The sequence below is a fragment of the Drosophila elegans genome, unplaced genomic scaffold (genome assembly GCF_018152505.1).
Source record: "Drosophila elegans isolate 14027-0461.03 unplaced genomic scaffold, ASM1815250v1 contig_208, whole genome shotgun sequence".
Taxonomy (NCBI): Eukaryota; Metazoa; Arthropoda; class Insecta; order Diptera; family Drosophilidae; genus Drosophila; species Drosophila elegans.
The window spans coordinates 21235046-21259242 of NW_024545578.1; the positions used below are offsets into that span (position 1 = coordinate 21235046).

Below are 24197 nucleotides of genomic sequence, written 5' to 3' on the forward strand. Positions count from 1 at the left end.
GAGAGAGAGCAGCCGAAGGACGAACGGTGGTGGATTTGGATTTCCCGCCTGCCGAGGGGGTGGCTCGAGTGGTTGGGTGGTTGGGCGGCTGGGTGGTTCGGAGGACATGTCATGTTGTGACGCCGTCTGCTGCGAGTTTTACTACATCCAGCCGGTTGAAAAGGGGGTGGAAAGGCTGTTGCCGGCTATGGCTAGTTTAACGGTCGGCCAGCCAAACAATTCGGAGCAAATTAATCCCAAATCTGCATGCCTAAATCTGTGTGCCGTACGGATTGGTATAGGATCTGGGTTGTGAATAACTTGATAAATATTATCCGATAATTGTGTCGAATCACATATTGGCTTCAAGGTTTTAAAACATATTTTATAAGTGAATTTTAAAAGAAAAAATATTTATAATTTAATCTGCGTGCTGAAAAGGGTGTGCAAACTCCGTTTGTAAAGTATTTCAAAAATTCTTGTAGCGCCTTGCTTAAGTTTTTAAGTTATTGTATAACAACCTCAAAGTGAAAATTAAAATAAAAATATACAAAAATTGCGGCATTAAAATGACACTAGTTATAAATATAAAAGGAATTTACAAGAATTTTCGAAGTCTTTACGTTTAATAAACATATTTTTCAGACCTGCCTAAAAATTATCTGAGACATACAGATATAATCACTTAAAGAATTAATTAGATTACTGAATACTACAAATTCCATGAATATTTTAAAATTTGCAAAGCAATTAAAAAACATTTTTTGAACAATCCTACATAATAGCAGTTTTTAAATCAGTTTAATTAAAAGAACAAAAATATTCCTATACTGAAAATATAAGTTAATACTTGGCAATGTCTAGATTCCTTCATTAAAACAACAATTTATCAAAGAAAGTCTTACATTTGCTTTAACTCAAAACATTCAATATTTAAACAAGAAAAACGGCACATTGCATGAGGTAAAATCTTTAATGAATGGTCACTAAATCAAGTCGGGCTACTTGCAATACCGATCGGCCTTCATTTTACTGCGTCTGTCCAAAAGAGTTTCATGCAGGGAACCCTGAGCCTTGGCATCTTCGAGTTCTTTTACATCGTTTTGGTTGATTCGCATCTTCTTGTCTTGGAACTTTTGGAACTTTTTCCTGAAATCAACAGTATTCTTGATTAAATTTGGTCTTAATAAAGTGAGAGTTGTTAAAGTCATACATAGTTGCAAACAATATATTAAAAGATATTGCTTCGTAAGTAGGTTCAACTTACACATAATTCTTTTCGACTTCCCCTAGGTCCCCCTTTTCTTCCTTGGGTTCCGTGTCGACAATGACATCCCTAGCTCCATTACTCCGCACTTTACAGATTTCATATTGCCCGACCTTCTTTCGTAATGCCACACAGGCATCGTCTTCTGGATCGATGGACATAAAGTGCCCGGTTTCGGACAGCAGGGCCATACGTTTTTCCTTTAAATAAAATAAATTAAATACGCTGATAAAGGATTGTATATAACAAGAGTGGTAATACCTCAAACACGGGCTCCCACTGTTCCATACTGCCAACAGCTTCAGATCGCCCTGTTACCATGCCATCTTTTTCGATTTTTAAATATTTTCCATAACCAGATTTAAAGGCTACCTTTCGGTCGTTAATGGGAAAGGCGGTGAAAATTTCCTCCGGATCTGGGCCATCGCCAGCGTTGTGTGGTGCTCCCAATGTAAAAAGACTGAAATATAAAGGTATTATTAATTTTATACATGAACGATCAGTTAAGGGAAGGCTTATACATTTTGTTCCTTACAATTTAAGTAGGTTTAGATCTTGTTAAAGACAAATACTAGTTACGACTCTAAGCAAAATTTGTTAACAAATCTCTTTAATGTTCTGAAACTCCATACAATTTAGATTGAAATTAAGTTAGAGAGTTGGAGCATTGTACCACTATATATTTATATACCAGAGATAAGGTTGATTAAGGATTTCATATCGAAGAAATGCCTTATATACTACATACGTATCTTATTCCGATCCTAGTCTTTAACCAAATATTACCCATTATCCATGGCTTTCAGGTAGCACCGGTCGTTAAACTCGATGGACACAGTGCCTGTTATATCGGCGGCTGTCTTCGCTGTCCACCAGCCGCCGTGCTCCACCGCATCCTCGTCAACCACCACCTTGGGCTTCTTGGAAGATCCTGCCTCATCCTTTTCCTTCTTCCGCTTTTTGCTTTTTCTGCAATTCAAGGTTTTAAAGAGCTGCACACGGTGAATGTTCAATACTGTACTCACTTGTGTTTCTCTCCCTTTAAAACTAGTTTTTTGATGCGCGCATGGTCGTAATCAGACATAGTCACAGATAAGTAACTATTTAAAATCTTATTAATCCAATGAACGATTGAAGCATGCAATAAATAAATACAAATTGTGTTGTTTTGGTTTTTTTCTTAAGTGTGACCGTTGGCTGACTTTTAGAAAAAAACCAAAGCATAATGTTGAAATACCATAAATATACCGTTACAAAGTATTGACCAGGGCTCCAGTGACACATTTTCAAATATTTTTTAAGAAAGTACCATTTAATATGCGAAACAATAAATACTTACAGCCACTAAAAAACTTTATCCTTTTCCATATTTAAACCACATTACGTAAAGACGTAATGTAAGACAAAAGTGTCACATTAATACTTTTATTCTTGAGGTTTAATACTTTCTTACAACAAAGCAAAATAATCACGACTGCACGATCTGTTTTGACTAAACGCAACATTGTACACATGTTTCTGTTCAAATAATTTACCTTAAACATATGGCATAAATATATGTTTAAATTATTAGGCGGTACAAATAAATTTAAATAATAAATTTACATATATAAATAGTTTAAAGGGGAAAACTTGACTTGAAAATCTTTGGAAAAGCGCTGGCATATTCGAAAAAGCTTATAAATATATGGATAAATACAACAAAACGGAACATCCGTAAGTATATAGGAATGTCCAAATATGGAAATAAGGACCTTTTACATGTATCCTTCGACTGAGACATTTTGCCACTGGCCCTGAAATTAAAATGGGAACAACTTAAATGCTTGGAAAACAAACTTATGATAGATTTAAATATAACTTACCGCAATGCCGAGGTTCCATCCAACGCCAGCTGGATTGTCCTTTGTAATCCCGCACCGCCTGCAGATAATGCCATTCAAGGAAATGGCCCACACCTCGGAACCCACGGACACCGACCGGAAACCACAATGCTGCTCCGTGTGCGGCGGCACATTGGCGGCATTGGGCAGAAATTGCCAGTGGGATCCCTCGGGGAAGGTCATCGAGATCTCTTTTCGCACAGCCAATCGCTGCTGGTTGTCCAGCGCCCAAATCCCAGCGCGTCCCACGCTAATCGCCTTAAAAGTCACGCCCGCAGGAGCCTCCACCTGCTGCCAGGCATCGCCGCACGGATTTTGCCTGCTGATTCCGTACCGGAAGAACACCATTCCGTTGCGGGCCACAGTCCACACCTGTCCCGTGGGTCCCACGCTGATCCCCACGAGCGGCTGGTCGCTGGTGATGTGTTCCCAGGACTCACCACGCGGATTCAAGCTGCACACCCCGTGCCGTATGAGAACATCGCCATTGGAGGCGATGGCCCAGGCGGACACAGCTGTGTTGTTCCCACCCGGGCTGCTATTCACATCATCGTCCAATACCTATAGAGAAATTGATCAGGAATAGGTGGAAATACGAATTAAATCTAGACAAACCTGCAGCGCGGCATCGAGGATTTTGGACTGACTCAGCTCCTGCCAGGGTCCGCTGCTGGTGAGGCGACACCGCTTCATCCATCTGCGCCGGCGCACGCAGTCCGTGAGCTTCTTGTGGGCATGGTAGTTGGCGGGAAAGTCGATGGCATATTGCCAGCCCTCCTTATCGGCGCCCCCCGGAATGTTGTAGTCAATGGCCCAATCCGATATCCATTCGCAGTGCGTGGACAGCAGCTTGGTGTGCTCCTTGCTGCGCTTCTGCCGTCCACTGGCATCACTCCACATGTGCCGGTCGGTGGGCAGACTCTTCGCAGTGAACCCACTGATCGGATTCCAGCGCTGGTTCTCGTACACATAGTAGGTGTGCGTGTCAATCATGGGGTTGATTTTGCCCGATCCCTCCAGACCCTTTAGGAACATGCCGCCCCAGCCTCCGTTGTAAACCCAACCGGTGTTGTCGCAGGAAATGCCCCACACCACGTCCACGCCGCTGTTGAATATCCGCTTAATGTGGCCGCCCATTTGGCGCCAGTGCATCCGCTCCATGGACACAATGAGCGAAGGACAGCGGTACAGCACGCTGAAGAGCTTAATGCGACCGCTCACATAAAGCCGGGTAACGCTTTCCGGATCTATGCGGTATTTGTAGTCGGTGTAAACGGCATTGTTCACGATCATCAGGTAGTGGTTCTTTAGAGCCCTAAAAAGGATGTCCAAGAATATGGTTTAGATATTCATACAATAACAATAAAATTGAGGCGCTTCTCACCTTATCTTCAAAGTAAATGTGGCACCAGGACCAAATGCCATCTTGTCATTGCGAATCTCATCCAGCCACTCAGAGTCCTTCATCGAGTTGAGCACCGTGGTGCGTTCGTTGAAACGGGGATTCAGATGCAGGGCAATCACTCGGTGCTTCTCAACACGATGCGGCTGCACTTTGACTGTGGAGTGCGACTGCAGGTCGAAGCGTATCTGATCAGCGTCATCGTACACACAGCCGGATATCTCCAGTTCAGTGCCACACGGCATTCTGTAAGACAACCATGCAGTTGACCATTATATTATATTTGATATCAGTTATGTAAAAAAAAGGAAATCCAAAAAGTATGCATTTTAATATAATAGTTTTTAAATCGTTAGAAACTCTTTAAGTGGATACAAAAACATACCACAAATATTCTGCTTTTATTTATAATTTCGAAGCAAACTTTTGCACAAACGTATACTTTATCATTTTTAAAAAGCCCCAATACATGTTGGATGTCATAGAAGAATCTTAAAGCAGTAACCTTAAAATTATCCTGTCACTGATTTGTATTTTAGAACACAAAGTTTGGCCTAGCTAACACCCAAAAGTTCTGGACTGACCATTGTTATACAAACACTATTGGAGCAACATTAACCGAAACCGATTTCATCAGGTATGTTTTTATAGCCACTTACCCATTGTAAAGAGTATTGTAGTAGGGGGTTTCGCATGTTGACACGTCCATCTTCTCCATATACCCTTCTCCGGGTTCACTTGTCTGCTGCGCCTTCATGTTGGCCGCATCGAAAACAAACACATCACCCAATTCGCTGGTCAACCAGATGGCATTGCTGGCCGGTTTGCCCACCAGCGTGTTGATCTGGCTGCACACGGACGACAGGTGGGATAGCCAATCCTCCATCTCCGAATCGCTGGAGAACTGCAGCTTCACCGGCGAGCAGTTCACAGGTAGATGGGGTGCATGGATGGCGATCCGGGGTGCTCCTGCTTCGCTGCAGCACTGCACACAGGTGATGTCCGACAGCGGAAACTGAATTTTCGTGGCTGCTCCATCCGGACTGAGCACTGTGAAAGTGCCAGAGTCGCTGGCACCGCCACTCGTTCCACTGCCGCTGCTCACCCACTCCAGTTCGATGATGCAGTCCTCGAAATCGCCGCCAGGTCGCTGGTAGCGAGCATCCGCCGATTTCACCCACGAAGAAAGCTCTACGGCCTTCTCGAACTTGGCCACAGTCTGCAGCTTGGCGAGTCGCTCCTGCCGCCTCTGTAGCTTGACTAGAATATCCTTCCGCCAATTGGCATTAACATCCACTTTGCTGTCGCTGGTCGACTGTTCGTTAAACCAATTGGGCATGTTTCCGGCATCTACGGTCACCGCACCCGGAGCAACGCAGCTCCACAGTATGCCGCACTCTGTCCAGAACTGGGAGCCCGTGTGGTCATCATCCTCGCCCAGGAACACATCCGATCCGTGGTGCGTGGAGTCCGATTCGAATACGGTTGAATCGCTTTCTGGATGCGCTTCGGTGCCCACAACGGAGCCAACACTTCGCACGGGCGACCAGGCTCTTGGGTTCCTTAGCTGTGTCTCGAACTTTCCACTGATCTCAACCACATCCGCGGCGGGAGCACTGGAGGCATGTGAGGTCTCGCGAAGAGCAGCAGTTCGCTGCTTGTGGCGATCGTTCAGATTCAAACTTCCTATGGTCGGAGGTGAGTCCGCACTCAGCTTCCAACGTTCGTTCTTGAGAAGACCAGGCGGACCGCCATTGCTGGAGCACGAACCCGTGGAACTATTCGGCACGGTTTCTATGACGGCACAGGTCTCCACAACTCCCTTTTCCTTCTCCTTGGAGTACAGATTGGAGAAGCTCTGATGCTTTGAGCCAGGAGTTGAGCTGCTGCCACCACTTTTTCGGGAGACAATCGAAAGAGAGCTGGAAGTGCGGCTGATTTGCATGGGACACTGAATCAAACGCCACTTTTTGCCCGTGGGATCGGCGGAAGTCACCCCAGAGCGGTGGTATAGACAACGATCAGCAGCTCCCACGGCAAAGACCTGGAGAAAATGGGTTTTTCATTGCTTATAAGTGTTAATGGAGAGGAGAGCTCACCTGATCATTGGCCGCCACAGAGATCATGGAAATGTTGCCCACCATTTCCACCCAGCCCTTGCCAATGGCCGAATCCTCGCTTATACCCGCTGCCTCGCCCTTGATGCCCCGCCTGAACCAGGCGTGATGATCGTTGGTCACACACCACACTGCATCGGTGCCCACGGAGACGTGTACGATGCGCAGGCTACAGGTGGCCACCGGGGTCTTGACATCCAGCCACGAATCTCCGACGAGATTGTCCCGGGTGACTCCAGTGCGGACAATCACACGCCCGTTGTAGAGAACCGCCCAGACCAATCCCGTGGGTCCCACGCTGATCTGCGAGAGTTCGCTACCCGTCGGTGTGGGCACGGCGGTCCAGCGGAGACCCTCGGGCGCCGTTTTGGACACTCCAGTGCGGAACATGGCCCTGCCATGAGCGGTGATGGCCCACACGCACAGAGTGCCGGCGGGGGCGTTGGGAACACAGGTGCCACCGATGGCCACGTCGATGAAGGGCTCCTGGGTGGGATCCTTGTGCAGCGGGGCCACGGCGCACCAGCTATTCAGGGCGGCGTACCTTCTGTATCTCACCCACTTGCGGCGACGCACGTAGGAGTTCCACGACTTCTTCACCGAGTACGTGGCAGGGAAATCCAGGGCGTACATCCAGCCATCCTCGGGCAGCGGCTGACCATCGAGCTCCAGGTCCAGGTGCCAGTCGCCGTCCCACTGCCAGGCCATCGAGGGCAGACGGATCTTGTCCACACCGCGTTCCACACTGCCATCCGCGGAGGAGTACCTGTACCGATCCGTGGGCAGCAGCGTCTTGGAGAACCCCTCGATGGGCAGCCAGCGCTCGTTCTCGTACGACTCCTCCCGTATCCGGATGGGCACGTCCAGTCCGTGGACATGCACGTACACCTGGCGGTCGCCGCCGATGGCCCACAAAAAGTTGGGCACCGCGCAGATCTTCTTGAACTCCAATCCCAGGTAGGGAAGCTCGCGCCAGGCTCCGGAGCTGGTGGACAGCGTGTAGACGCGTCCTTCGCTGCTGGCGGCGAACAAATACGTGCTCGGCATGGTTGGGTGTTCTACTTTCGACTAGGAATCCACTCTTTGTCTGCCATCGTGTTTACAATTGGGAAAAATTGATTTTTCTGTTGGAGTATAGAAGATAGAGCTGTCTAGCCAGCGATGGCACAACCGATACTATCGTTGGTTGAGTTACAGCCGATAGTTCGTTGGGTTGTGTTTATAACATTTTTTTTTATTAACTATTTAAAACAAATGTTTTAATATTGATAAATGATTATTTCCCAGATTTTTTATAAATATTAAAGAAACTTTCAAGAAAATTGTATATATCACAATATTTAAACTGCTCATGAAAATGAAGTTCAAGCATAGCACTTTTAATATTGTGTAGTATTTATATAGGGTTTAACTTAACAATAACGGGATATAAAATGATTAGCTTCTTAAAATAATAAATGATAAATAAAATACATATTAAGCTCAACGTAAACTTAAATAGATTAAACTATATTAAATAATTGTTTATAATAAAGGCTTGTGATTTGACAACCCTATAAAATCGCTAGTGTTGTTAAGCTTCAAAACCGGGATAAATAAATACCATTTACTATCGAACATAAAGTACTCGATAGTGCTTTGCTCTCGCAATTGCTCGTTGTATCGATAGTATCGTGGGTGGTTAACCCAGCTCTAATTGACGCCAAGAAATTATACATTACATTGATTTTGAAAAATATGGTAAAAATTAAAGTGTTTTTTCTGTAAACTGTGCAAGTGGACTCCGCGAAAAAAGGAGGCCGGGTTATGGACATGTCAATCGGTCGCAGTTGAAAAGGACAGCCGTGAGTTTGGCCATTCGGCGTGGCGACGTTCGACGCAGAAAAGCGAGCACGCGCAGGCCAGACGGTCCGTCGGTCGTATCAGCTGCTGACTGTGGCACCCGGAGGCCGACCACGGACATGTTCCCCGTGCTCCCCGATCCGTAAGCCCAGTGCCGAGACCGAGACCAAATCCGAGGCCCTTCCAGCAGCCGGTATTTCGTGCCCTGGTGTAGTAAAACATATGTACACACGCCTACACAGTTCAAACATACATTGAACACTATACACTATAGTTACTATACATATGTATCCCCCGATGTCCTGTGTGCATCCCGTGAAACCTCTTCGCTGCATCCGCGTTTCGGGGGTGGTCGGCCTGCCAGAAAACTCCCCTAAAAATAGCGTACGAGCAAGTGATTAGAACCCCTATTAACCGGAACCTTTTCCTACCCCACAGTTGACCACTTCGGAGCTAAAGTGAACTACTGGTGACATCGGGAAACACACTGTGGTAAGTGCACATCACAAATCACCTGGCCAAAGGTCCAAAACTAAACGGCGTAGTGCCACACAGCAAAATTTACATCCGACAGACGGAACGGACAGACTCAGCAAATCACATCACAATAAGTCATGCCACGGGGAAAACGCCGAGCTGCAGATATTAGCGACAACATGGATCATGGTCAACCGAAGAGGGCCCGAACCAGCTACACCAGCATACCCACACAACAAAGCAGCAGGTGAGTGACAAAAAAAAAAAAAAAAAACAAATAGGAAACCGGAAAAAGAACAAAGGTCCTTTGCTGTTGTATCATCTGTTCGAGGAAAAGCATCTGGTTTCCGGTATAGAGAATCCTAGGCCATTTCAATTCCACGTCTGTTTGAAATTTGTTTGAACATCAAGAAAAGAAACAAAATTACTCACAGCCGACACAGAAAAAATTATTATTCATAAAATGGAATGTAAATAGCCTATTGGACAAGGTTTATAAAAATATATCCCATAATACCTCCTTATCGAAAGCCAAATAAATGGAAAAACTATAGGAATAGGAAAATTTTGAAAGTTATATAAACATTAAACGAATTCTAAGAAAGTTTAATATAAATTGTTTATATAGGTTTAAAATGATTAATCATCATAGTCACTCTTTGGTATATTCAAGTATAATAAAGTTGTCTGAATTTTTATCCAGGTTTTGGTACCTTTACAAAAAAGATACCATGCGCAACCCAGAATACTAATTTATTACCTTATCAAAACAACAATATTTACAAATGAAAACTACTTAATTGTTTTTGGCTAGACTTTATACAACTGTATTGATTTGTTTTGATTTGTTTAATGGTTAAATGATTTATTTGAAAAAGAAAGAAGAAATGCACAGGGGACTCATTTCAGCAGATTGTTAAAGTAAAAATATATAAATTTCTCTTAACGAACTTACCTATTTCTATTTTGATTGTCCAATTTGATTTCATAAAATGTTTTCATTCAGGAGACCGGTAGAATAAATTACTTATCGCTTCCTTATATTTGCAATTCTTCTAACAGATAACCTTTATATTGAAGTCAACCAATAGTTAAAAACCAATTATTTCAGCAGGCATCAGTATTTATTTCCAATTTTATTAAACTCATTAATACTAATTATAAACAAAAGCATTTAAAGTTCCTATATGTTTTCCCGCACACATATCTTTCAATATTTCAATTGGCAAAATTTTGATTGGACAAAGAGACAATGAATGTTTAATAGGAGGTGCAGGAGATTTCGTTTAACAATGTGTCGTAAAAAACGGATATTCAGTATAGATGCTTTGTTAAAATTGCTGAAACATGAGTACAAGATTTGATATGACGTCCACGATGCCAACTTTGGTCTTTCGCTTAGATTAGTTTGCCTGGTAAATAATAGTTTTCGGCTAATAATGATATATATATATATTAACATTTAATAATCATATATGGTGCGCTATTATTTTATACATTAACAATATGGAAGACATTTGCATTTCTCATATATGTATCTTTAGTTGATTTCGATAACCTCGTAAATGTTAATCTCAGTATCTGCCGGGACAACTCTTAATTTTGACTCTTAAAGTTTAAAAATAGGACTACAGGATTGCAATAGATCCAACAAACGTGGGGGATATGTGTAGACAACGATATGATCAAATAGTTGAACAAAAACGAACGCTTCACTTGATTCGGGGGTCTGCTCACTCCATGGAACCGTACTGCACCTTCTTGATTTTAAAGTACCTATAAGGAACGGGTCTTCAGAATGACTTTTTGGGGTTAATTAAGGAGCACTGTTACCTCCAACCGCCGTAGCCGGAAATGGTCAGCAGCACGGCAATGGCCAGAGCAGTACCCACGGCCAGAGGCGCCGTCTCATCGCGATAGGATCCTGTAGCGCTGCAGTGGAAGGACGGACCCCACTTGCCGCTGTCCTTGAACATGAAGCTCTGCATGTGCATGTCCCGCAGATACAACTTGGCTATGTGCCCCGACTGGTCGCCGGAATCGTGCGGGGCGTACATGATCACAGTCTGCTCCTTGTCGCACACATACGATTTGCCCACCGGCGTGGGAAAGTACATGGGCGTCTGGGCGGGCGAAGTCAGCTTCACGTCCAGGTTGGGGCGATCGGGGTGCTCGAACAGCCAGTTGGAGGAGGAATAGGTCAGCTCGAATAGGTTGATATACCAACCCTCGCCGCCAGATGACTGTGGGCAAAAGTGCAAACATTAGTCGATAATCAACCTCTGACCTTATCATGGATAGAAAGTTCACAGTATGTGCTGCCCAGATACTTTTCTTTTTTGTACTTGTTGGCGTAATTGGGTATAATACACTGTCAATATGTGAAAATGCCTAGGCAGCAGTTAAATGTTAACTATATTATCCGAGTTATATCGATTTTTTAGTAGTCCGAATAACTGACTTGACCCACCCACCTTTTTAAATGTCATAGACAGCCGGAAACCCTTAAAGTCCATGGTGAGAATCTCCATGTTGGACTCGACGCACTCTCCACTCAGCTGGGGATCGTCGGGCATGTAGAGGTCGGCCTCCACATCCTCGTTCAGCTTGTTCCGGTACTTGATGCTGATTAGTCCGTCCACCTGCATCAGTATGCAGGTGATGCCGTTGGTGGCATTGAATCGATACAGCGAAGCGGTGGCATCATGATTCATCGAGGAGGCCTGCAAATAGATTCGCGGATTAGCTATGACTATGACAGGGTAAATCCTGAGCTTGGATTACCGAGGGCGATTTGGTTGTGTACTTGCTGACCCGCGGCGTCTTCGTTGTGAAGGAATTCAGCTGCAATCCATGGGCGGCGGTGACTGAAAGAAGTGGTTTCAATGGTTTCACAGGTTGTCCAGCTAGCTCTGTTCGTTTTTCAGTCAGTGTGTCACAAAACCGTCCTCGACAGTATCGATTTTCGGTGCTCCCACCTCCCACGAATACCACATCCCCTGGCCCAAAAGTCTCTACTACTCACAGAAAAGTGCCAGGAGCGCCGAGCAAATCAGCGTTGCGTTTAGGCCACTGCCCAATCCTTGGATCCTGGACAGGGATTGCGAAAAGCCAGAAAGTTTCATCTTCTCTAGCAAATCTTTGGGCACTTTTTTGGGCAATTCCGATGACTATTTTACGCTGCAATCTCCGCTCGACGCAACTACGACGTGTTTCCTGTTTCGGGTCCTGCGCACAACTGCGGCCCAAATAAAATCCTACTGTCCTGCTGCCTCCTCGAATCCACCCACTCCCAACCCGCTATTCCCTTGTCCTGCGACAGGACTTCACTCTCGCTTTTCGCCTGCGCAGTCGCTGTTAATGGGACGCTGAGGGAGATATGCGTTTATATTTATTTGGGGGCACTGAGAGAAAAACCTAGCACAAAATTATAGGTTAAGAATCCAAAATAATATCGTTCTCCGATTTAAATAAAATTAAAAACGTAATTCTAAAATATTACACCATTACAAAAAATAGAAAAAAATAAACAAAAATTGGGAAAGTTACAATTTTATTTTTAATATTCCGATTGTTTTCAAGGGATCTATATGATATAGACGTCCGATTTTAATCAAATTGAAACCATAATTTAAAAATAATAATCAATATCTATATCTCGAAGAACTAAACAAAAAATTAAGAAACAGCACAGCTATAATTTTCTTTCGGTGAACTATGGGAACTGTATGCTATAGTTGTCCGATCCGGCTCGTTCCGGATCTTTACTTTACTGCGTTGCAAACTTTTGACGAAAATTAAAACACCCTCTGCAAGGATATAAAAAACTGGACTTCTGTAATATTTTATTAAATATTCCAGTAATATAACTTTCTGCTGTTATTTTTTCTTTGTACTGTCAAATTTTATGTGCCAGAACTTAATTACCTAGATGTTATCGTATTTTGAAATTGTAATTAAACTATTCTGTTAAAAAAAATGTTGTTTAATTTATAGAGTAAAGTTATTACTCGGCAAACTATAAGAGAAAGTTTTTTTTTTGAAAATTACGTAAAATCCAAACAGAATTTAGATATTTATCCCAAGGAATTAAAAAATGTTTGATTAAATGAAAATGTTTAGTAATAGAAAAAGTTAATACAACAAACTACACACTTAAAGTACTGTCTGATAACATTTGACCCAAGGAAAACCCCCACTTTCATATAAGTAAATATGAGGTGATGAATTAATATTAATTGCGCGATGATTTATATTGCATTGAATCAAGGCAAAGATTTCTCTCTAAAGCACGTAAAAGTTCGACAGCCTTTAGTTTTCCTTATTCGATTTGTCATATCTGGGTTGGCATTATTTCTTTGCCTTCCTGAGTGCCTCTGCTCTTGGCATTGGCCTCGTCTCTGCTCTGCCATGTTTACTATCGCTATTTTTAGGGGCCAATACTCAAAAACAAACCCCAGAGCAGAGGCAAGTCGAATAAAATAAACAAAAGAGGCCACACGGCATTTGCGACAGATTCGATTAAAACGCTGGTGTATACGTGGTGAAAGCAAAAACAGTGCAGTTAATTCCACATTAATTAGATGGCAGAGTGTGTGAATTTGATTGAATCATTGTGGCCGATCAATTGAGTCAAAAACTTGTTGTTTTTTTGTATCCCGCAGACGCCATATCAGAGCGGAGGATGGCTTCAGTCAAAAACGTTGTTTAAACTGGTTCCAGGAATACACCACTCCAGATGAACCAGAGACTTTGGGTGAGTGGAATTTATTTTTAGATGTCACTGCTTTAATATCTAAAAATATTAAATATTTAAAGATTTTTTAGTAGTTTATGGTACTGAAAATTGTGTTTTATTTATAATCTCTGTTACAACACTTACATTTTTTGTATATAAAATTATATATAATTTTTAGACCAATTATAAATTTATTTTTTTTTTTTTTATATACCGATTTATATTTACATTTTTATTGGCCACACTTGCTTATGTAACGTATCTTATCCTTCAGGTCCCGATGGCATGGAGAAATTCTGCGAGGATATCGGCGTGGAGCCCGAGAACATTGTGATGCTGGTGCTGGCCTACAAAATGGGAGCCACCCAGATGGGCTTTTTCAGCCAGCAGGAGTGGCTGAAAGGCCTCACAGAACTGGACTGCGACTCTTCGGCGAAAATGGTTGTGAAACTGGACTATCTGCGCAGCATACTCAACGATCCCAACTCCTTTAAGAGCATCTACAGATACGCCTATGACTTTGCCAAGGTACGTTCTTCCATTCATACACAATATCCCCTGATTAATATTTTTTTCCTTGTTTTGCAGGATTCGGACCAACGGTGTATGGATATTGTGACTGCCAAAGCCATGCTCCAACTCCTCCTGGGCAAACACTGGCCTCTGTATCCACAGTTCGCACAGTTTCTAGAGCAATCCAAGTACAAGGCGATCAACAAGGATCAGTGGTGTAATATTCTAGAGTTCTCGCGCACCATCTGCATTGACTTATCCAATTACGATATTGACGGAGCATGTAAGTAATCAATGGGGACTTGGGAAAAGTTTGGTTTCAAACTAAACATTTTTATATTTTGTATAAGATATAAATGATAATTTTGACTGGTTCAGGTTTATAAGAAACAAATGGTTCTTATCATTCTTATAATATTGGAACCTTTTTGGTTATTGACTAAGTCTTATTGCGAATTAAATTTAAAGAAATTAAAGTTTTAATAAAACTTCTGAAACGTAGATCTTTTGAGATTAAAAGAAGGTAGAATGTACAATTGCTTACCACTGATTAGTAAGTACTTAACACATATTAATTATTGACTTTTTTGCAGGGCCCGTCATGCTGGATGAGTTTGTGGAATGGCTGCGCCTGCAGCGGAGCCAGGTGACCTCCACTTCCGGGTCCAGCTGAGAGAAGCTGTATCGAGTCGCCTATTTCTAGTTCAACTTTGGGAGCTCAGTGCGGAGGAGTTCGCGATGGCGAAGGAGATGGGATGCGATGGGAATACTGATGAGATGAGATGAGATCAGATCGGAACTATAAGACACAACCACAGGACACTCACTCACACCAGCACACGACACACTCACGCCCACACCCACAACCACGACCACAAACACAACCACACACTCACCCACACCGAAACACAAGGCATTTTGGAGAGACTGCGTACACTGGCAAAGCAACCAACTATGAAACTAAACTATTGATAATATATTTAATGTAATAATTTATGTATTAACGGAAACTAAAAACTAAAACCACACTTTTCTACTTTTAAGGCCTCCTTTGAAAAAAAAAACAAGAAAAACAAGAACAGCAACAAGAGCCAAAATGGGGGCAGCTTGTAAAAAGTAAACCCAGAAAATGAAACGATGGCAATAACCAAGAGACCCCCAATAGACCTAATTTAGAACATACAATTGAACTCAAGCCGACCCCTTCAAGATATCAGCAAGCATAGTCAAAATCTCAAATTAAATCAACACCAATACTGGGGAAACGTAGTCGTTATTAAATCAATGTAGAAAAACAACATTTGGGGACTATTTAATAAAATTATTAAGTAAAAATGTGTCACAATGCTTTGTTTTTTAATTGGGAAAATGGTAAAGCAAGAAATTGCAAAGAAAATTGATTTTATAATATTTATGAATTTAAATTTGATAACCTCAAAAACAATTTTATGGTTTTCAAGAAATGTGAAAAGTAAGACAAATTAAGTCAGATCCTCAGGGTCTAAGCAATGTTAGGCACATCAGTCCAAGTTAACTTCTTAATTGTAATCGTTATATTATAAATTTTAATTTAATATTTAATTTTGCAACTCTGACAGTAAAACAGTGAGAATACCTTATTTAACTTGAACGAGGCAAAACTGCTTGGGCGGAAATTCAAACAGATAACGGCTAAAAAAGTAGTTTTACAACACTCTGCGTAAAATACCGCATTTCCAGAGGAAAATAAACGAATCGTTAAGTTTCAGTCAGCTGTTCCATACAAACTCAACTGTCAGAAATAGAAAAAAAAAGCCATTTGTATCGCAGGACCCACTACAAACTATTAAATCAAATAAAATGGGATGGTTGCTTATACCAATAGTTTTAGGCAGCTAGTAACATAATATATAAAACTATGTTTTTACGACTTTGAAAAGATTGTTCATGTTTGGCAGGCACAATTTTGGGCCGTTGCTGAAAATTTTTGGCGAATTTTCCATTATTCCGTCCTTTGAAAATATCCGTACTTGGCACAAATTCAAACATATAACGGTGAAAAAAGAAGTTGCGCAACACTGTAGAAACCAGATAGCCGGGCCGAAACGGGCACACTAATTCAGCTGACGCTTGTCGCACAAACTCATTTTGGCATTTAAAAAATCGAACGGTTTCGGCGCGTTCTCCGCTTTGTGCTTGATTTTCGTGCACTCGATGGGCAAAACCGAGAATTGAACGCCGTTTCTCTTGCAAATAGTGTGCATCTCCGTTTAAGTGGCCGTATTCAGCGTATTGTTCGTGGCAAATTAAGGCAAGGCAGAGGAAACGAGGAATTTTCGCAACTCCAGGCGAACGTGTAGTGCAAACGGGAGTCCCCAAGAAAGGAGAGCAAGATGGCCGCAAAGCCCGAGGATAAGAGCACGGATATTCCGGATCGCCTTTACGATGCCAACCAGCGAAAAACCTACAAGCGCATGCGTTTCTTCGGCAAGGTGAGTGGTGGGGGACGGGGTAATGCTCTGCTGCGGATATGCGGATACGCATGCGGACATGTCCTAGGGACCACACCAACACTTTCACACACATCCATACATCCCGGTTTTTGGTTTAATTTTCCTTTCCGCTCTTCGCCCTTCTTGTTGTTCTTGTTGCTCCCTCTTATTGTTGTTTTTTTAAAGCAAGAAAGAGTGAGCGAGAGTCTATGTGTATGGAGTGTGTGTGTGTGTGTGCGTGCAGTTGGCATCCAGTTGTTCAATTTTTTTGTTTTTTTGGCGCGACTTCCTAATGTTATCCCAAAATTGATTTAAATAGCTAACTTTAAAGTTGTCCAATGTACAATTGATTAAAAAATGCCATTTATTTTTTACATGCTTGCGGTTAAATAGCCAATTTACTTACCATAGTATTTATTTGGGATCTTTTCTATTACATGGTTCAAAATGATTTAAGCCAGAAACACATGTGTTTCTTTAAAATATAAAACAATCGTAAGAAAAAAAAATAATAAATTTTTTAAAAGAAAATAAACTCTTTACTATGTCAAAGGATTTGTCCTTCATTTGTACCACAAAATAAAATTTTTTAAGCACCATAATGCTTGAAATGAATTTTTAAATTTTTGTAAGTTCAGGCAGTGAACAGTTAGTAAAAGATATAAATGTTCCAAAATAAACGCAGGGCGGCTTTGCAAAATGCTACGAGATCATCGATGTGGAGTCCGACGACGTCTTCGCCGGCAAGATCGTGTCCAAGAAGCTGATGATCAAGCACAACCAGAAGGAGAAGACCGCCCAGGAGATAACCATCCACCGCAGCCTGAATCATCCGAACATTGTCAAGTTTCACAGCTACTTTGAGGATGTGCAGAACATCTACATTGTGCTGGAGCTCTGCAAGAAAAGAGTGAGTTTCGATAGTCCCTGCATTGTTTGTTATTTGTTATATGGTGACTGTAACATCTCTCTGACTTGCAGTCCATGATGGAGCTGCACAAGCGCAGGAAAAGCATCACGGAGTTCGAGTGTCGCTACTACATTTACCAGATCATCCAGGGCGTCAAGTACCTGCACGATAGCCGCATTATTCATCGTGATCTGAAGCTAGGAAACCTCTTTCTCAACGATCTGTTGCACGTGAAGATCGGTGATTTCGGTCTAGCCACGCGCATCGAATACGAGGGCGAACGGAAAAAGACTTTGTGCGGCACGCCCAACTATATTGCCCCGGAGATCCTCACCAAGAAGGGGCACTCGTTTGAGGTGGACATCTGGTCGATTGGCTGCGTCATGTACACTCTGCTGGTGGGCCAGCCGCCGTTTGAGACCAAGACGCTGAAGGACACTTACTCGAAGATCAAGAAGTGCGAGTACCGCGTCCCCAGCTACCTGAGGAAGCCGGCGGCGGACATGGTCATTGCCATGCTGCAGCCCAATCCGGAGAGCCGTCCTGCGATTGGGCAGCTTCTGAACTTCGAGTTCCTCAAGGGCTCCAAGGTGCCCATGTTCTTGCCCAGCTCTTGTCTGACGATGGCACCGCGTATCGGCAGCAACGACACCATCGAGGACTCTGTGCACCGCAAGCCGTTGAGTGAGATGAATGGCATCAGGCCCGACGACACCCGTCTGGAGTCGACCTTCCTCAAGGCCAATCTGCACGACGCCATCACCGCCTCGGCGCAGGTGTGTCGTCACAGCGAGGATTATCGCAGCGATATCGAGAGCCTGCACCAGCAGCTCACCAATCTCATCAACGGCAAGGTAATTGCTTTGTTTTGTTAGCTCTTAAATTGCATTGGCCCACTGCCTTTTCTTCTCTTTATGATTACTAAACATTTTCAATTTTAGCCGCGAATTTTGCAAGGCAATTTGGGCGACGAAAACACCGATCCTGCAGCACAGCCGCTCTTCTGGATATCCAAGTGGGTGGACTACAGCGACAAGTACGGCTTCGGTTACCAGTTATGCGATGAGGGTATCGGCGTGATGTTCAACGACACCACAAAGTTGATCCTGCTGCCCAATCAGATCAACGTGCACTTCATCGACAAGGACGGCAAGGAGAGTTACATGACCACCACGGACTACTGCAAGACGCTGGACAAGAAGATGAAGTTGCTGTCCTACTTTAAGCGCTACATGATCGAGCATTTGGTGAAGGCTGGCGCCAACAATGTCAACATCGAGAGCGATCAGATCTCGCGTATGCCGCATCTGCATTCCTGGTTCCGCACAACCTGTGCCGTGGTTATGCATCTAACCAACGGATCCGTGCAGGTAAAGCTTTTAGAGTAATATCTAAAATAACGATAGTTAAACTGAACCAACTGTTCCTCCTTTAGCTCAACTTTTCGGACCACATGAAGCTCATCCTCTGCCCACGCATGAGTGCCATCACCTATATGGATCAAGAGAAGAACTTCCGCACATACAGATTTTCGACCATCGTGGAGAACGGCGTGTCTAAAGACTTGTACCAGAAGATCCGCTATGCCCAGGAAAAACTTAGGAAAATGCTGGAGAAGATGTTCATCTAAATGTAGCCGGCGAAGTATCATTTTAAGGCCGAATATTAGTTTAAGCTAATTCACGAATGCCCTGGCCAACTTCACATTTATCCCAAAACGGATCCTCACCCATTTTAAAATTGTAGTTTCTGTTCAAATTTATATGATTGTTCGATGTTTTAGAATTTGTTTGTTTTCGCCTTTCATCGTTCATTTACTGGTTAAGTTGTATTCATCACCAATGTAAGGCCACCCCTTAAAAATATATATATATACATATAAGTTAATCAACGAATTCCCTGGCCAACATTACATACTGTCCTAAACCATGCCATCTTAAGACTATAGTTTCTGTTCAAATTGATGAAAGTTTAATGTTTAGGGCAGTGTCTGGCTCAAAGGCCATCCCTTGAAAATATATAAATACAATTGTTTAATGGTTTTCGTACACGATCACTTAATAAAATTATAAAGTACTAAAATTAATGTTTGAATTAAGCAATTCACTCAGCTGACTGATATCTCCATTAAAACGCTGGGTATTTTATGATACTTGTAGTGTAATTATTTCAGTTTGTAATGCGCTGCAGCGTCATTAAATATAATAAATATCCTAAAGTGAACGCACGTATGAAAATGCTTTACAAGACAATTATTTTCTAATTAGTATTGGCCAGGAATACAGTTCGTGATAAGAAACAATTTGTAATTGCTTTTAAGGAAAAAGCGCTTATGTAATATAATAAAATATGTGAAAATAAATCATTATACAGCTATTTTTAAAGAAATCAACGGTTTAAAGCAGTAAAGTTGGTACTTTAGCACTTTTTTTAAATTGTAACGGATCTTCACTAATTTTATGATTTGTCATGCATACAAGATAAATAATTTTCTTAGAACTTTATTATATTGCATACAGTTGATAAGGATTTTGAACTAAAAAACGGTTAATGCCTGATATTTTACAACACTGGTAAATCAATTGTTTCGTTGTTATTAGCGCCGTGGCTAGCGAAGGTAACACTGGCAAGAGTGGAGGCGTTTTGGTCACTCTAATCAGCATATTGATTTTATTTTCCTGAAAATTAAAGATTCCAGTACGTACACGCCAGCTGAAAGGCCGAATAAGTCTCATTATTTAGATGCAATAAGTGCCGAGCCGGACATAAATCCTCGACATGGGTGACAACGAACAGAAGGCGCTCCAGCTGATGGCCGAGGCGGAGAAGAAGTTGACTCAACAGAAGGGTTTTCTGGGATCGCTATTCGGGTTCGTACCTGCTAAATTTCGCAATGGGGAGGTGGGGAAAGAAACGACTTTGTTCCTAGTCTTGCTTTCTATTTCCACATTCTCCGTTGCTCCAGATGCTATACTACATAGCAATGGATGAATTCTTAAGCAATGCCAATTCCACTGCAGTTACTATACATATCTTATACCTACTCACAATAATACGTATACGTAGATGTGGACTCTACGCCTCCACCTAGAAAAGAAAACAGACAAAAGGGCGAGTTTAACTGATAATGCGTTTGTGATACATATGTATTACAGGAAATATGCAAAAATATTGATAAGCAAGCCCATTTAATCGTTGTGCGTATTGGCATTGGTTAATATAAAGTATACGCATGAACTGACTTTCATATAGATATTGATGAATCATAGTGTTCAAAAGTTTAACTACCAAAATCAAAATGGGGAAAAAAAGAAATCGAAATAAATTTAAAATGGAGATGTTTTCATGCCGGTCAGCACCAATCAACAGTCCCATTCTGGCTTTAACTTTCAAAGATCTTTCCAGAAAACGATTTAAAAATTGAAAAACCTCTAAGCTTTAAACTTTTCAGATCTTTCCAGAATTCCATTTTAAAAATGAAAAACTTTTAAGTTGCTATCAACAGTTAAGAGATATCAAATTCGAATAAGATATTTTAAACTAAATTTAACTTGTATACCATAGCAGCTTTTAATAGCCTTGTAAAGATATATTAGCATTAATTTTTAATGTATTAATATAAATAAATAAATGTTAACTTAAAAACCTCCATCTGCCATTTACTAATCTATATCTAACGTTTTAGTGGCTCCAACAAGGTGGAGGACGCCATCGAGTGCTACCAGCGGGCGGGCAACATGTTCAAGATGTCCAAGAACTGGACAAAGGCCGGCGAGTGCTTCTGCGAGGCGGCCACACTGCATGCCCGGGCTGGAAGTCGACACGACGCGGGAACCTGCTACGTGGACGCCTCCAACTGCTACAAAAAGGTGGACGTGGAGAGCGCCGTCAACTGCCTGATGAAGTCCATCGACATCTACACGGACATGGGCCGCTTCACGATGGCCGCCAAGCATCACCAGAGCATCGCCGAGATGTACGAGAGCGATCCTAACACTCTGGTGGGTTCAAATCTATCTGAAAAGATTGACACACATTTATTGTCTATTTCACTTTGTCCAGGCCAAGTCCGTTCAGCACTACGAACAAGCAGCTGACTATTTTAAGGGCGAGGAGTCGGTCAGTTCGGCCAACAAGTGCATGCTTAAAGTGGCCCAGTACGCCGCCCAGCTGGAGGACTACGAGAAAGCAATATCCATATACGAGCAGGTGGCCGCCTCCTCGCTGGAGAGCTCTCTGCTCAAGTACAGTGCCAAGGAGTACTTCTTCAGGGCCGCCCTCTGCCATTTGAGCGTGGATCTCCTGAACGCTCAGCATGCCATCGAGAAGTATGCGCAGCAGTATCCAGCATTCCAGGACTCACGAGAGTTCAAGCTCATCAAGGTGGGTTATTGCTCGATTTAGGGTTTTTTTTTTCTATATTTTAAACATTATCTTAAGGTTTTAAGAACCTAATCCAAACTAGAATCCACTTTACAATATATTATTATTTTATTAGCGAATTGACTCTGAAACATTTAGTATTTAAGTCTGTGAAAACAGGTTCATCTTCTGAATATTTTATATTATAACTATTAAAATTATTCCCAATTACTAATGGTTTTTATTTTGTTACAGGTGTTGTGCGAGCATCTCGAGGAACAGAATATCGAGGGATTCACAGAGGCCGTCAAGGATTACGACAGTATCTCCCGGTTGGATCAGTGGTACACCACCATCTTACTGCGTATCAAAAAGGCTGCGGATGAGGATCCCGATCTGCGATAAAATAATCAATTACACTTTCTGATGAAGTCGCGTACACATTTATTAAATGCTTTATTCGGTTCGGATATTAACCTACCTACATATATATAACTAAAAGAAAATTAATTAAACGTGTTGCATTGCTAAACCAGAAAGCACCCAAAAGACAGCCTGCCTAACCGCGTGAATTGAACTTACTGAATAGTCCACATACCCGTATTCTAGAGGTTAAATTAACGCTTATGCAACGAATGAAAAATAAGCAGAAGCCACGGTCATCTTGCGTTACTAAGTGCTATTCTATTAAATCTTATTATTTCCAATATGAAGTGATTTGAGGTGTTATGTTTGCCTGTTTTTGCGTTATTCTTGTTATTTGTGTAAGTAGCCAATCATTAAGTTAGCTGCTGTTTTATATGGATGCGTTAAATACCCTATAGAAATCCATACTACTATTGACATATTGATATATTTCATTCTATGTGTGTACTGTGTTAGATTACTTCGAGATTAATTAAAAAGTCCCTGGTAGTGAGCGAACATCAATTTCAAAACAAATTATAATTCGATTTACTGCACAGAGAAAATTAAAACATGCAGTTTTAGATTGTACGCATATACACAACCTATAAATAAAATATATGTCCATATAAACATAAACGATTATCCCTATAAATATTCAAAATAGGAAACGGAATTCAAATAAATACTTGAGGGTCACATTTATAGGAAATTCCATCTCGCAAAATTTTAAAAAATGTTTAGTAGATCAACTCTCTATAAACATGTACGAAAAAGTTATAATCCAATAAATAAAATTACGACGGAGCGGCGAAGATTACTGTCTCGGGCGCTGAGGCCGAAACAAAATATCAATTTATTGAATGAATATCTTCAGGAAACACAATACACAACTAAAACTCACAACACATTTAATTAATACCAATGCAAGGATCTAAGTAATGCCTCTATGCAAGCATTACCTTAGATATTTCCAATTAATATACATACTTTAATAAAGTTACATGCTTGGATCAATCCTGTCATCCTGTCTTCGTATCCAACGATTTTTGTCAATATACGCACAACCAATCCAGCCACATCCATTGTCTTTCTCTTCATTGTTATAAATACACTTTTACCCAACTTTTGATATGACTTAGAAGACCTTCAATAGCATAGTTTGCATCCTGGGCTGTTTAAGAAACCTTATTTGTATTGTAAGATATTTCAGATTGCACTCTATGGTACTGTATATAGGTAATGACAAAGGTGTAAGGTGCAATAATGGGTTAGTTTTTCAAATCACAAATTGTTTGTATTGAAAATCAAAGCAGCAACTATCTATATTATTAGTTGAATTTAATTTAAATCAATTTATTAACAGATTTAACTAATTGCTGAAAATGGTTGATTATTATAGACCATACCAGATACTTTCGGTTTAATCTTACAAACGAAATCTTTGACATTTGAAAATATCTCTCATTTTTAAATCACTTTGTCTGACATACAGTAAAAATTACAAGATTAAATCTTCCAATCAGCTAAAATGTATTGTATTATAAATCAAAGCAGCCAGTGCCTATATTAGTAATATTATTATAAAAATAGTTAATTGATAGATAAAACTGGGGTGTGAGGGTTTAGGTTTTTAAAAGATTTTCATAAAAAATCCCTTGATAGTTTAAAATATCTCTTATTTTCAGATCACTTTGTCTCTCAACCTAGTAAAACTAGGTTGAACTGCCACTATCTTTAGGATTAGGAACATGGTTGTTAGTCTGGTCTTGCCCGGAGATGTCAACCAGTTTCCATTTCGATCTGCTGAACGGATCAGCTGCACAGTAGT

The 24197-nt window shown here is 41.6% G+C and overlaps 6 protein-coding genes across 11 annotated transcripts; 3 read left to right on the top strand and 3 right to left on the bottom strand.

Annotated features, from left to right (window-relative positions):
• Positions 1–864: 864 nt before the first annotated feature.
• LOC108142605 (protein FRG1 homolog) lies at positions 865–2374 on the bottom strand. Its single transcript, XM_017266575.2, has 5 exons — positions 2272–2374; positions 2033–2215; positions 1508–1706; positions 1247–1446; positions 865–1128 (listed from the first exon to the last, which is right to left on the bottom strand). Exons 1-5 carry the CDS (start codon positions 2328–2330, stop codon positions 981–983), a joined length of 789 nt encoding a protein of 262 aa, XP_017122064.1. The 5' UTR covers positions 2331–2374; the 3' UTR covers positions 865–980.
• On the bottom strand, positions 2272–7812 carry LOC108142522 (tectonin beta-propeller repeat-containing protein). The gene is made up of 6 exons (XM_017266441.2): positions 6631–7812; positions 5191–6575; positions 4514–4777; positions 3745–4444; positions 3112–3690; positions 2272–3042 (listed from the first exon to the last, which is right to left on the bottom strand). The coding sequence occupies exons 1-6, from the start codon at positions 7693–7695 to the stop codon at positions 3004–3006; spliced, it is 4032 nt and encodes a 1343-aa protein (XP_017121930.1). The 5' UTR covers positions 7696–7812; the 3' UTR covers positions 2272–3003.
• LOC108142524 (DCN1-like protein 4) lies at positions 5046–15553 on the top strand. Of its 6 annotated transcripts, XR_001774302.2 has the most exons (8): positions 8295–8388; positions 8929–8982; positions 9046–9214; positions 13632–13723; positions 13980–14233; positions 14294–14501; positions 14812–15203; positions 15263–15553. XR_001774302.2 is itself a non-coding variant. In XM_017266445.2 (7 exons), the coding sequence occupies exons 3-7, from the start codon at positions 9105–9107 to the stop codon at positions 14889–14891; spliced, it is 744 nt and encodes a 247-aa protein (XP_017121934.1). In that variant the 5' UTR covers positions 5046–5168; positions 8929–8982; positions 9046–9104; the 3' UTR covers positions 14892–15553. The 6 variants fall into 6 exon arrangements, 5 of the variants coding, with proteins under 5 accessions (XP_017121934.1, XP_017121933.1, XP_017121936.1 ...); XM_017266445.2 differs by lacking the exon at positions 8295–8388 and adding an exon at positions 5046–5168 and having other exon boundaries at positions 14812–15553; XM_017266444.2 differs by having other exon boundaries at positions 14812–15553.
• Positions 9568–13172, bottom strand: LOC108142523 (lysosome-associated membrane glycoprotein 5). The gene is made up of 6 exons (XM_017266442.2): positions 13167–13172; positions 11993–12137; positions 11752–11834; positions 11442–11690; positions 10801–11210; positions 9568–10743 (listed from the first exon to the last, which is right to left on the bottom strand). The coding sequence occupies exons 1-6, from the start codon at positions 13170–13172 to the stop codon at positions 10701–10703; spliced, it is 936 nt and encodes a 311-aa protein (XP_017121931.2). The 3' UTR covers positions 9568–10700.
• A 768-nt stretch (positions 15554–16321) lies between the features above and the next one.
• LOC108142771 (serine/threonine-protein kinase polo) lies at positions 16322–19961 on the top strand. Its single transcript, XM_017266812.2, has 5 exons — positions 16322–16689; positions 17375–17599; positions 17671–18453; positions 18541–18969; positions 19035–19961. Exons 1-5 carry the CDS (start codon positions 16591–16593, stop codon positions 19227–19229), a joined length of 1731 nt encoding a protein of 576 aa, XP_017122301.1. The 5' UTR covers positions 16322–16590; the 3' UTR covers positions 19230–19961.
• Positions 19962–20233: 272 nt separating this feature from the next.
• Positions 20234–23447, top strand: LOC108142637 (alpha-soluble NSF attachment protein). Its single transcript, XM_017266633.2, has 4 exons — positions 20234–20469; positions 21285–21600; positions 21662–21982; positions 22217–23447. Exons 1-4 carry the CDS (start codon positions 20378–20380, stop codon positions 22364–22366), a joined length of 879 nt encoding a protein of 292 aa, XP_017122122.1. The 5' UTR covers positions 20234–20377; the 3' UTR covers positions 22367–23447.
• The last annotated feature ends 750 nt before the right edge of the window (positions 23448–24197 follow it).